A 13,656-nucleotide genomic window follows, 5' to 3' on the forward strand; every position below is an offset into this window, starting at 1 on the left:
CTCTCCACTCACACAAGCAGAATGACTGGATACTGCTGTCCTCCAAGCAGCTCAAAAAGATAAGGTCAACTGCTTCCATGACTGACTGGTAGTAGTAATAGCCTTGATGTCAAGGCATACACCACCAGTCAGTCAGTTAGTCAATGGGGGACTGACATGACTAAGACAAGACAGTGATTGGTGGGAACTGGATATGACCAAATTAATTAATAAAATTTAAGAAAAATCTGGAAAAATAAAATGGTACTGCTACAGTTATCACGGACACCTCTGTTACACCTTTAAATGAATCTAACAAATATAGTACAATATCATGCTATTCTCAAAACTGCCCTTTATAAATTATAAGGCCACAGACAACAACTACTACTACAACTACTTCTATTAAAACTAAATTGTGTAATTGTGCACCAACACGTACTAAACCAGGAACGTACTAAAACCTTGGCTTTGTTACAGATTTGCCTTGAATCCATGACTCTTAACCTGATTCAGCCCCAATACAACAACCTGGTTGGTTGACCCACTTGCAGTTACAGGATTACAATTAAAGTGAGTTAGCAACGTGCAAATTAAGAAGATCTACTGGAGTGGCAAAGCAAGGCAAGCCTGTTAGAGTGCAGGAAGCAGGTTAACTACACAAGTGCAACACTAGGTCTGAGGAGCCCGGTTTTAGTTGCGGAATACCTCAAGCTGCTTTGCTAGAGCACTTTTGTTTTGAGCTTCAAGTTGAGTCACCATGGCGTTGGCATCATCCTTTTCCACATGCAAAGCATCCCTCTCGGCTTGCGCCGCGGCCAACCTGGAGACTATCTTGTCTTTGGCTTCGGATAGGAGAGTAGCCTGCTTTTCCGCAGCACGCTGTTGCTCCTTCAGCTTAACGTTTTCAATCTCTAGGTTTTCTATCTTCGCTCCCAACTCGAGCTGCGATTTCTCCAATTGTTCGATTTTAATCAGGTAATCGGAGCACTTCTTGTCACCGGTTTCCACATTATGACGAAGGGATGCCACTTCCTGTTCTAGAGACGCACAAGATTCCAGGAGGTCAGTCTTCTCCTTAACAAGGCACGAGGTGGTGTTCTCCAGTTCTACGATTTTGGAAGCAAGAGCCTCTTTGGCTAAAGACATATCTGATCTTTCTTCATCACCCCTCTTTTGCTGGGATTTTAAATTCTCGATTTCTTTGGCAAGAGAAGTTCTCTCTTCACTGACTTTCTGAAGTACATGACATATCTCTTCAACTTTTTGACAACTGGAGATGGCAGTCTGGTTAAGTTTTTGCAAATCTGTTTTTCCCTCCAAACACATTTTATTTAAAGAGTTCCATAACTGCTCGACTTTCTCGCAAAGCAATTGTTGTTCCATTTCCGCCTTTTGTTTCTCAGTCCTAATCGACACAAGTTCATCATCAAGCTTGGCCTTGACATCCAAAAGCCCGGCTTTCCCTTTTTCAGAATTGGTCATTTCCTTAGTTAGTTCCTCAACTTGTTTAGAAAGGTTCTCCTTAATGACAGATAATTCATTCTTCTCCATTTCTAGCGCTCGGTGCCGAGCTTCCAGGATGCTCTTGGCCTCAGAGAGTGATCTGTTCTGATCGGAGAGATCACTGTTTGTCTTCTGAAGCTCCTTTACCTCACAGTTCAGGGAAATCTTCTCCTTCTCAAAGTTATCAGCATTTTGTCTATACTCTTCCTTCATGTGGTCCAAGTTGAGCTGCAATTTCTGGTTTTGGTCACTTAAGCTGGCACTGGACTTCTCTAGCAATTCTACATCAGAGCTCTTTTTCTGCACAACAGTTTGTAAGTCATCGTTTTCTTTCCTAAGTTTTGCCCGATCTAAATCGATCTGCTCATTTATACGCCTCGTTTTCTCCAGCTCTAATTTTAGGCTGTTTATCTCACACGATAAATCAGCCTCCGATTGTTTTTTCTCCGCTAAGACAGAAGCAGTTTCCAAAATTTCCTTCTCATACTTCTCCTTCAAGCTGCTCATTTCTTCTTCCAAATGCTGCTGTTTATCATTTTGCTTTTCAAAGGCAGATGTTATGTTGATTTTTTCCTTTTCAAGGGCTTGAATAGTCTTTTCAGCCTCTGAGAGTTTCTCATAAATCGTTTGCTTCTCCTGAGCAAAAGATGCTGTGTCGAGCTGGATCTTCTCATTGGCGGCCTTCACTTCTTCCGTACTGAGACGCAACTTTTCAACCAGAACTTCTATTTGTTTATTGAGGTCCTGCTTTTCACAGGACAGTTTCCTCTGGGCTTCAATGAGGTTTTCCTTCTCTTCAAGGAGTAAAAGCCTCTCAGAATCTGTGACTTCACTAGAGGTTTTAATTTCCTCGAGCATTCTGGCAAAACTGTCCTTGGAAGCCTGAAGCTCATCATTGTTCCTCTTAAACTGCTCCAGGGTGGTCTTTGTGGCATCGAGTTGGTCTTGAAGTTCTGACTTTTCAGCCACAAGACCCACTTTATCTAAAGTGGCAGTTTTGAGATCTGAAGCCATCTTTTCGTTTTCATTACGGAGAAGTTCACGTTCTGTTTGCAACTGAGCCATTCTAAAAGACAGCTCCTCTTTCTCAGTCTGCAGCTTTGACTGAAGCTCAGCATTTTTTGCAAACAGCAATTTAGATGCCTGCAGTTCCTCCTGGTAGGATCTAAGCTCCTCCTGAAACTTATCCCTCTCCTCACAGGCCTTGGTGTGCTTTTGGGCCAGATCTGCACTATTTTCCTCATGATGCTGAATCTCCTGCTGATATTTCAGTACGACTTCTAATTGCTCTGCTTTGTGCTTTTCTAGATCTCCTATTTGAATAACATGCTGTGCTTGAGTCTCTTTCAGGCTTGCGTTCTCCGCCTTCATCTCTTCCTGGATCTGTTTTAAATGCTGTAGATCTTTGGAAAGCTCTTCTTTCTCATTGCTGAGAGAGGACTTTTCTTCATGCAGCTGCTGAATGGTTGAACGCGCCTCCTTAATTTCGTGTTTTACTTGTTCATTAGCTGCTTTCAGCTCATCGTTCTCTGATGATAGATCCTTCTGAACTTCCTCCAGGCTAGAGATCTTCGTACAATATTCTAAAATTTGTTTTTCTGCATTTTCCATCTGAGCCCGAACATCATCCCTTTCCTTATATAGACGCTCAGACAACAACCTTAACTCGCCAACCTCAGAAGCAAGCTTCTCAGCCCCTTGCATGGAACAAGTCAACTCAGTAGTAAGAGACTGAGTGAGGGAGGGAGGGGGGGAAAAAGAAAGGGAGAAGGTTACGTTGATCAAACAAAACGTTAAATAATGCAAATAAATACAGAAACAAACAAAACAGGGGACAAGAAGCAACATCATATGGCATAAAGTATCTCTACCAAGGAAAAAAATGTGTGTATACAGTCAGGTCCGTGAGTATTTGGACACTGCAGTTTCCAAACCTTTTTTTATTTTTTGCCTGTGTACACAACTGCAGTGGATTTGAACTGAAGCAATCAAGTTGCGACTGAAGTGTGGCTTTGAATGAAGAGCGCTTTGAATGAAGTGTAACAAAAAACAAATGTATTACATATTTAGGAATGACTGCTATTTTGTTCAAAAGTAACGAGACAAATTAAATATTAATATTAGGATTTCTTTTCAATATTTGGAAATAAATCCTTTGCATTTAGTGACCCATGGACATTATGAAATGCTTAGTTTCCTCCCTTAAGCTGATTTGCCAGCCCTTTATTGCAGTCGTCTTCAGTTTCTGCTCGTTTCTGTGACTTTCTGGCTTGGAAGGTAAAGCAGCTCAACCTGAGCTAAGGTACGGTGACTGACTCGGGCCTTTAACATTCCATTTGCTTGCATTAAAGAAGCTCTTGAGTCACTTTTATACATGTTTTTAGTTTTTTATCCACCTTTACTGGGAAGTGGAAAGTGCTGTCCTATCAGTTCTGGAGCAGGTGCCTGTACAGTATCTGAGCACAACGTAGAGCTCTATACACTTCAGAATTCCCTCAGCAGTCACAGTATCAATAATTACCAGTGACCAAGATCGACTAGCAATTGCACATGCCCGAGCCATAACACTGACTCCACCATGTTTTACAGATAATATCTGACTCAAATCATAAGCTCTTCCTTTACTTCTCCATATCCTTCTCCTTCAATCATTCTGGAACAAGTTAATTTTGTCTGTCCAAAAAAATAAATCTTGTTCAAAGTTTGTGTTTTTTTCTTTCCTTCTTATATTTAGACAAAGTTTCTAGCAAAGACTACTCAGGCCATTCTGTTTTTGAGGCCCATCACTGATTTGCATCTACAAACCCTGAAGGTCTCTATTGATTGTACATTTATAGACCATGATGTACCTACCTCATCTAGAGTGCTCTTGACTTATCTAAATCCTTGTCCAGATTTATCTTTATCAAGGAAAGAGTTCTGTGATCATCAAATTTTAGTTGTCTTTCATCATCTCTCGTTTCTTTTGGTGTTGATGAGCTCGTTACAACATTCCTTCTGTTTAGGAACAGACCGGACTGTTGACTTGTCCACACCTAAAGTTCCTGATGATCTTCTTCACTTAACACTGTCAGTTCTTTGGACTATATCTTTAAAATTCCCAGGAACATGAAGCTACCAAATTCAACACCAAACCTTTTAATGCTTTTAATATTTTTAAAACGGGTCACATCTGACCATGACAGCACGTATCAGTAAGTTGTCTACTTTTAAGGGTGTGGCAATTAAGGGACTTTACAAAAATTACTATAAGTTTAATCTAATGGGTTTTTTTTTTGTTGTTGTTAAAAAAGTCTACACTTCAGTGTGTATAGATGAAAAGATAAAAAATTGATATATTTTGATGCGCATTTTTATATTTTTTTTTTATATTTTCATATTCTGCTTTTAATTCTATTTTTGATATATATTTTATACCCATTCTTTTTATACCTATATTTATTTTTCATTCTATCTTATGTTTATTTTACTTTTTGCTGGCATCCATTGGAGGACAGCAAAGAAAGAATTTCATTGTACAGGGACAAGAACTTGTTTATGATTAGTTCATTAGAACCCACTGGTCACAGAGGCACAAAAAAAAAAAAAAAAAAGTCACTGTCCAAATACTTATGAACTCAACTATATCAATTCTAACAATGTAAGTAAATAGTGGCAGGATGAATTTAATGCAACATGAACATCTTTATCGTGTGTGTGTGTGTGTATGTGTGAAGAACACTAATGTCATTGAAGATCTACTGAAACTGATTATGCATATGATGCATGTTATTTAGTAAGTCTTAGTATCTATTTTATTCAGTTAGTTCTGTGCCTACTGATCAGTTGCCTCTTCCAAATTTAGACCTACTATTATAAAATTTGTTAATTCACTAAAACGAGCAACCAACATACTTAAAATCTACAGATCTTTGATATGACTATCTGAATAAACGTGGGCACATGGACTTTTACTTTATTGTAAGGAATACGTACAACAATCTTTACTCAGTCCTTAGTGAATCTTCAGGGCTGTAAAATAATTGATGTGGATATGTTTGCTCTAAACAACTCGCGTTGTTTCCCTGCTTTTTATCATCGCCATGATTTCTGAACATTTGAGACAAACTGGTTTAAACTTCCTGCAGTAAACATGCATTAATCTGCCCGTTCGTCGTTGAAGATTCGTTTTTTTATAGTCTGTTAATTTTTTTTTTTTTAAATAAGCCATGCTCTATCGCTTATTTTTGCTGAGTGTGTGTGTTCATAGTTTAGTGAAAATAAAATAAAACCCATAACACACAAGCTGTACACCATGGAAAGAAGCCAATGAAACAAGCAGCTAGTTACAGAGAAGTGAACCAACCAAATAGTGACAGAAGTTGTAACGAAGATTTGCCAGTGAAAAGGTAAATCTTGTGAAAAACCATAAATGAAAGATGAATTAGGAATTAATTGCGAGGTGAAAAACCAACACAGCCCCGGTGGTGATCAGCAAACCTTAGGATGGAGTGAGCGCAGATTCCACAAACAATCCACAATGCAAGAAACTTAACTGGATCACCAGTTAAAACAAACCTGAACAAAACTGGTGTTTTACACATTAATCCTAAGAAGAAACTCTTTGTTTGGGGAATTCTGTTTTCAGTTGCATATAATAAGGTTCTGCTTACCGATTGACAGGAGCTGTTAACTCTGGTTCATGACTTCGCGTGCATGTGCAGATTTACAGACACAAAGGTGAACACAAACTCGCCTGCGTAGCTTACGAATGTCTGGAGAATTAAAAGCGCCGTTCACAAGATAGAACATCAGCACCACATAATTCCAGACCACCCTGACTGAACCATAAAAAAACTACAGTTCTGTGTCTCTCTCAAGTCAAAAACTCTTATATACATAAAATCAAAACCAATTAAGAAACCTGGTTTGCAAAACTAACCTACATAAGAGGTTTTGAAACTACAAACCCGTGTGTGTCATCACACACCACTTTAAGAACCACCACTCTATTAAATCATCCTCCTAAGTTGCACAATCATGAAACCCTGGCACCGCCAACTAGCACCAACTTCAACACACCACCAGGTCACACATCACACCCTCACAGAACGAATCTTTAACGTGACTCAGAAGAGTGTCTCAGAGAGTGATTTGTTTTTCTTTTTACTGGGCACGCATGCACAAAGCATTGCAAAACTCCGTAGGTTATATGTGTACAGAAAACAGAAATGAGTAGTTACCTTTGAGTCTTTTCGTTCAGAATCATTCGTTCTTTTGTCACGTGACTCTCATAGATGCTTTGCAGTGCAACAGATTCAAAAGAACAAATGATTCGTACAAGAAGATGTAAGAGATGAGCTACTCATTCTGTTCATCATCATATGTCCTTAGCTGCATTGTAAGATTTTCATTACTGGAACTATAGCCAAAATTTGTGTATGTAGACATGTTGGGGGGTCTTTTTATTAAAAATTTAACATTTTATTTTATTTCTGATCAAAAGAACGAAACGAACTAAATGACTCAAGAAAAAGATTCATTCTTTTTTATGAACGAGATTCAAAGAACCGAGTCACTAAAATGATTCAAACTAATCTAGTGATCTGATTCATCTGGCAGCCACAAAGTGCAGTCAGCTTATCTGTGTCTGCCATCTCATTTCTTTCGCCTCAATATTTCAAGATTGGTTCAACATTGTTATGTGATACATGACAAACTTCCATAATCTCTCGTCGCATGGGATTCAAGCCGAGATCAGAAAAGGAATACATCCACATACACACCAACGTGCCACGCGGCCCTAAATACTGAAATTATTTCATACCTGAGCCTTTTCTTTAAAGGGCACTAACTCCTCCACCTCTTCTTTAAGTTTCTGGCACTTCTCTTCAACGATGCAACGCTGCTGTTGTGCCGTTTCAACCTGACCCTGTAGCTCCTGTAGCTCCTTCGCGTGCTTCTCTAAGGCACTGGCAAGTGCTTTCTCTCCAGAGGCCTGGGCTTCCTGGAGCTTAGCCTGGATCTCCTCAAGGTTCTTTCCCTGCACAAAAAAATAAACAAAAAAAAACACACAAGCCAGGTCCTCCAAATAAGAAACTACAGTTCATAAGAAACACAGACAGTGAGAATACCTATGGAACACTAGTGACCAAGAATAAAACATAAAGTAGCATGCTAAGGTGATGTGACAGCTCCCTGTGCATGAACTGCTACTAATTAAACATCAGCAACTTCCTGATCAATCAGAATAAACAACTGAAAAGTACAGTGGTGTAAGTTTTGCTTAACTTCTTCTACACTAAAGGAAATTTCTGACATGGGGGCATCTGCTCGTACCAGCTGTTTGATCTTTTCCTGTAGTTTGGAAACCTCCTCCTGGTGTTTCTCGCTGCTGTCCTTCATCTCCTGCTTGGCTCGAGTCTGCTCCTGACTCCTGCTCTCCTCAGACTGAGCAACCAACTGCTTCTGCTCCGAAAGCTGATTCTGAAGATCCTCGAGTCTCCTGTGAATGGAATTTCAAATATATATGAATAAATAAATATATCTTTTTTCAAAAGAACCAAACAATCCCCAGTAGAAATATGGCGGCCTCATCACATTTGGTACTAAATCAGCGACTTACAGAAACATAACTCTAGTTCACTCTAGTTCAAAACGGAGAATTCTGGGAGCTCTTTAACTTTCGAATTATTCTCATTTCTTTATTATTCCTTAAATCTATCAGCAGTAAGGATAATGTTATATTTGTTAAAATAGAACGTCCCCGACTTACAAACGAGTTCTGTCCCGGAAGCACGTTTCTAAATCCGATTTGTTCTTAAGTACTTAACTGTGAACTCTGTCTTGTTGAGGATCATTTCCAAAATTAGGATTATTCACCATCAGGACAGCTTTACAGGACAGACCTTTTCAGTCATCGTGCTCCTGGACTGATTCATTAAAATCGCTGAAGGCGATTCATTTCTCCCGCACCCCCACACACACATACATACAATATACTGGACTTTAAACATTTTATACATTCACTTACACACTGAAAATATTGTATATATTTGTAAATATTAATATTTCCAGCATTGCAGTGTCTATCTTTTGTACAATACACATAGCTACTTCCAGGAATTAACTGGACGTGGAACTGCAGTCTGTCCATATCTGTGGAAATTCGTAACTTAAATGTTCGTAAGTCGAGGACTTACCGTATACTTTACTCATGGACAATTTCCACGTTCTACTAAAAGACTACTTGGAAATTCAATATCCATTACATAGATAGATAGATAGATAGATAGATAGATAGATAGATAGATAGATCCATCTATTTATCTATATCTATATCTATATACATCTTTTGTGAGTTGTTTGCTCATCTAGAGACATCCATCAGCATTTCATAAATTATTTAGTCAAGTGTGAATGTATATCCATCCCAATCTCACCTTTCTTTCTGTGTCAGATCTTCGTTCATCTTGGTCAGCTGACTTGAGCTGTCTCCAGATGACTTTATCAGCTCGCTGATGTTGTCCTCAAGTTTTGCTTTATCTTTGGTTAGCTGCTCGAGCTTCTCCTCACTAGATTTCAACTTGGCTTCCAAACCTGAGAGGAAAAACAAAAGCTCATAAATGGAGTTTATGTCTTACAAGTTATGCGTAGGGTTGAAGATGATGATGATGATGATACCGATCACTCTTACCAGACAGCTGAATCTTGAGCTTTTCAGATTCGCTAGAAAGAGATGTGCATTGTTCCTCCTTCTTGCTGAGTGTCTCCTGTAACTCTGGAGAAAGAAAAAAATAAAAGGCTAATTAGAAAAAAATTAAATACCTTTTAGTTTGTGTGTGATTTTATTACATTTGTGTTAAATCTTGCTATATATTGGAAAGAAAACAATAACAATAATATCTCAGAGCGCACACTTACTCTGAACAGCTTGGGTGGTCGCCAACTGTTCATCTAAGGACTCCGAAACTTTTTGTTTCTACAAAACAAAAGCAACTTCATGCCACAGTGACAAGCGAAACACAGAAAAAGCCATTTATATAAACGTACGTACAGCTCATGTGATATAAAAAAAAAATTAAAAACTGTCGCATTGGTTGCACTAAATGTGTCCTCACTGTGTGAGCTCCATTACATCATGCTCAGTCTTCTAACGACTGGCCCTGATGCAATTAGCACTGGTCCTGAGTCCTATCATCCAGGCTTCGTCAAAGTAATTATAAAGGTAAAAATTGTTTATTGATCTCTAATACAGTCATAGTTAATTTTATCTTTTTTTAGGGTTCTCTCCTAAATCCACCAACTGCAGGGAGGGCGAAGACCATCAAACGCAAGCTGACTGCATCCTTATGAAGTGCTGCTTACATGACTTCCGCTTGTCTCAGCTCACACATGCCCATGATTGGCTAATGTCAGTGTCATTCATAAAGACGACAAAGTCTGCCACGCCACCCCATAAGCCAGTAATTCCCTCATGAACCCCCACCCATAGACAGATGTGTCATCATCTGGGCTTAAACTTTAATTAGCCCGGATGACGCCCCATGAACTTTGCGAAATTCAATGCAGACGGATACATGTACGTAGGGCTGGACGATTATGGCAAAAATTTGTATCACGATATATTTTTTTCATTTTGGTCGATACGATATAATACTCTCTCTCAGGAGTGTGTGTATGTGTGTGTACTCCGCACACACATAGACACACTCGCATTTACCCGAAAGGAGTTGGGGGTGGGTGGGGGCTGTAAGGGCGAGTGTGTGTGTGCGCGTGCGCCTTTACAGCAAACACAACCCGCCCCCAACTCCTTTCGGGTAAAGGCGAGTGTGTGCCTGTGTGTGCGAAGCTGCCTTACACACAAACTCCGCTCTGTCGCGACACACGAGAGGAGAGGAAAAACTGATTTTTACCCTCTATGAGACTTGCTTTTGCTTTATACGCGCGCTGTACAAACACAAAATGAAATATGTTTCACACACATGGCCACAGTGTTATAGTAAATATAACACGCGTGCACGGATGTTGATTATACCAGTAAGAGACGAGCACTAAGACCTAGCAGGGAAGGTGATTACCTACAATTCCGCAGCGAAAGAGAGAAAAACCGTTTGCTCATATATTCAAATGTATATCGAAATATCGGAAATGTGTTTAAAAATCGTATCACACAAAATCGTTATAGAAAAAATTCTATCGTGATGTATATTAATATCGAATTATTGTCCAGCCCTACATGTGCGGACCATTTTCTGGTCACTGAACCTAATCACCAAATAAAAGACTAAAATCCAGGGGGATAAAATCTTCCCAGCTAACTGATTTGTCCACTATCACTTAATAGATGTCACACAATATACCAGCGATATAATGACAGAAAATCTCTGCAGAAGCCATGTTTCCCTTTCACATATAAAAAGAAAAGCAATTCTTAAAAACCAATCTCTTACCAACTCCAAAAGTTGTTGCTCCAACGAGTTCTTAATTTGCTGCACCGAGGCCAGGGTTTCCTGCAGTCCATCCAGCTCCTTCTGTTTGCTATCCAGCATGGTGTTCAGCTCAGTAACCTAAAGTCCATAAGAAATGTGAATTAGAAACACACACAGATGACATCATCCAATTAAGTGTAGAGCTATTTTCCTCAAAGTGCTCCGACATCTTTGGAAATCACTGGACATTTAGTATTTTTTTTTAAATAACAACAAGTAACCTTACCTTTCCTTCCTGCACGCGGGCCTTGCCCTCCGTTTCCTCGACTCGAGCCAACAGATTTTGGACGTCCTGTTCCCCTTGGCTCTGGTGAGAGCTAAGCGTCTGAATGAGAGCATTTTGGTCCTGAACCTCCCGAGTCCTCTCCTCCACCTGGTGCCCTAATTTAGAGTTGTCCTCTTCTAGCTCCTTCACCCTAATCTCAGCATTGTGCAGCTTTCCCAGCGCTTCCTCAAGCTCAACCAGGTGCTGATCCTCCGCGCTCTCCAGGTTAGTGCGGAGAGATTCCACCAGACGCTCCTTCTCCTCGGTCACGGCATGCAGCTGTTTCTTCAGCTCTTCGACATCTTGTGCCCATCTTTTAGCTTCAGTATTGTGCTTAGCTAGACATTCCTCTAGCCTGAGTTGGTGCTCCAACTTTTGCCTTTCCAAAGTTTCTCGCAGCATGAGCTCGGCGGCCTGGTCCGCTTCGGCCCCCTTACCCGAGGAAGCCCTAAGCTCCTCCATGGCTTGCTGATGAGAGGCGATAGCCGAAGCTAGCTTGGAGCGCCACAGCTCGATGACATCCGCGTTCTCCTTTTCTGCCTCGGCCAATCGGGCACGAAGCTGCTCGTTGTCTTTTGATAGAAGTGCTGATGAGGCCTGGATTTGGGACAAAGCCTCGCTGTGTGCTTTTGTTTCTGCGTCCAGCTTTGTACGCAAGGCAGCTAGTGCAATCTCATTGCTAGCAGTTTGAGAGGAGAGCTGGGTCCGAAGCAAACTGAGTTCTTCCTGGAGGACCGGTGCTGTCGGGTCCCCAGTTGATTGTCCAGGGCCAGCCTGCAAGTGTTTCTGAAGGGCGGCCACTTCTTTGTCTCTTAAAGTAAGATCCCTTTCCAGTTCGAGGATGCGAGACTTCTCAGAGACCGTAGCAACCTAAAGACAGGGGACAACCGGTAGTCTCGTAGAAAAAACACTTCCTAAGAAAGTGCAATCCAAAGATACAGGGTAATGATAAGATCTCTTAAAAACAAACAAGTTTATTAACAGAGCTGGATTCAAGCACTTTATCTGAATGAGAACAGGAAGTACACGGTCATTTCATCGCTGTCACGAGTTCCAAAAACAAACTTAACAAGTGAGGACAGGTAGCCTACACATACCGTGTTTAATTTAATAAACTAAACACATATGAGAAAAAAAACACATTTAATAAATAAAAATGCAGTGAAATGAGTGCTACTCAGTGTAAATCTTTGCTTTATTCTCCCTTAGCAGATAACAAATAACCGTAACAGACAAGGTGCTTAAGCTACTGAAACTAGTAAATACAAATATGCTGACTCATCACGTCCGCAATCAAACTTATTAACTGGGCTTAAATAAATATAACCCAAATCGCCAGAAAAGTTTACCTTTGATAAGGAGTGTGTGTAAAACTTAAAAAAATAAAAATTTCCTGGTGGTTAGTGTTAAAACCATGATTAGACAGACATAGACATAAGAGGGACCGTGTTATGTTTTTCAAAACTTGTGTGTACAATTTTAAAACCTAGATATACAGTCAGACCTGGGCAAACACAAACATTTAACTTTAGCTTCTGTTTGAATTTTGAACTATTTGATGTAATTTATGTGATTACAGAACAGATACGTGTCCCAGCATTAATTTTATTTATGAGAATCCAAAGCTTTGTTTTAGGAATCAATTATCGGTGACATTATTGTTTAAAATCACATTAAGGACAATGTAATTTATATCATGTACTTATTTAAACCAAAAAGAAATTTATTTCATCACTTATTATTTAATTACCAAATTAATTACTTATTAGTTTTATATGTGTCGAATTGTCCATCTTTAAAAAGGGAAAAAAAAAAAAAAACCAGACATGCATGTATATAAAAAAATACAACAACATATTCTGAACACAGCTGATGTGATCATCAAATGTTGTACTGTAATTTTATATTTGTAAAAAGTATGTTTAGTGTAATTTTACATTTCAGTCTTAATTAACTACAATTTTTGGACAAATATAGCACTTTTGCATTTCTGACCGTTTAGTTAGCCAACCAACATCTGGTGATACAAATACTTAAGAAATAACTACTAAATAAATAATTTATATAGAAAATAAAAGTCTCTCTCTCACTTACACACACATATATAGGGTGGGACATAAATTTACATACATAGGAAAAAATAATTCTTTATATTTTTCAAAACATGTTAAAAATACCATATTTTTAACATGTTTTTTTTTTCCATGGGTCAGGTTCAATAGTACAGCATTTAGCGGGGAGAATCTCTCCTGATAAATCAAAGAAGAGATTCTTCCCGCTAAAAGTTGTACGATGTACAATTAGACGTACGATTCATTCTAATTCAAGTACACGTTTGCCCCAGGTCTGAACAGGAACGCCTGAAGAATGACTTGGCATTTTTTTAAATGGTTCACACGCAGGTAAATAACTGTGTAAAAATAGAAGAGCATTCAA

The 13,656-nt window shown here is 39.3% G+C and overlaps 1 protein-coding gene across 6 annotated transcripts in view; it reads right to left on the reverse strand.

Moving 5' to 3' along the window:
* clip1a (CAP-GLY domain containing linker protein 1a) overlaps positions 1-13,656 on the reverse strand; it is a 41,358-nt gene that overhangs the window by 14,343 nt on the left and 13,359 nt on the right. For 5 of the 6 annotated variants that reach the window (XM_053480604.1, XM_053480607.1, XM_053480603.1 and 2 more), the window contains 8 exons: positions 11,182-12,090; positions 10,917-11,033; positions 9,388-9,445; positions 9,161-9,244; positions 8,907-9,063; positions 7,804-7,969; positions 7,292-7,507; positions 688-3,216 (listed from right to left, as the gene is read on the reverse strand). In XM_053480604.1, the coding sequence (XP_053336579.1) occupies positions 688-3,216; positions 7,292-7,507; positions 7,804-7,969; positions 8,907-9,063; positions 9,161-9,244; positions 9,388-9,445; positions 10,917-11,033; positions 11,182-12,090 (4,236 nt within the window). The remainder of the gene's footprint in view (positions 1-687; positions 3,217-7,291; positions 7,508-7,803; positions 7,970-8,906; positions 9,064-9,160; positions 9,245-9,387; positions 9,446-10,916; positions 11,034-11,181; positions 12,091-13,656) is intronic. The other variant, XM_053480608.1, reaches the window with a different exon arrangement.

The sequence above is a fragment of the Clarias gariepinus genome, chromosome 21 (genome assembly GCF_024256425.1).
Source record: "Clarias gariepinus isolate MV-2021 ecotype Netherlands chromosome 21, CGAR_prim_01v2, whole genome shotgun sequence".
NCBI lineage: Eukaryota > Metazoa > Chordata > Actinopteri > Siluriformes > Clariidae > Clarias > Clarias gariepinus.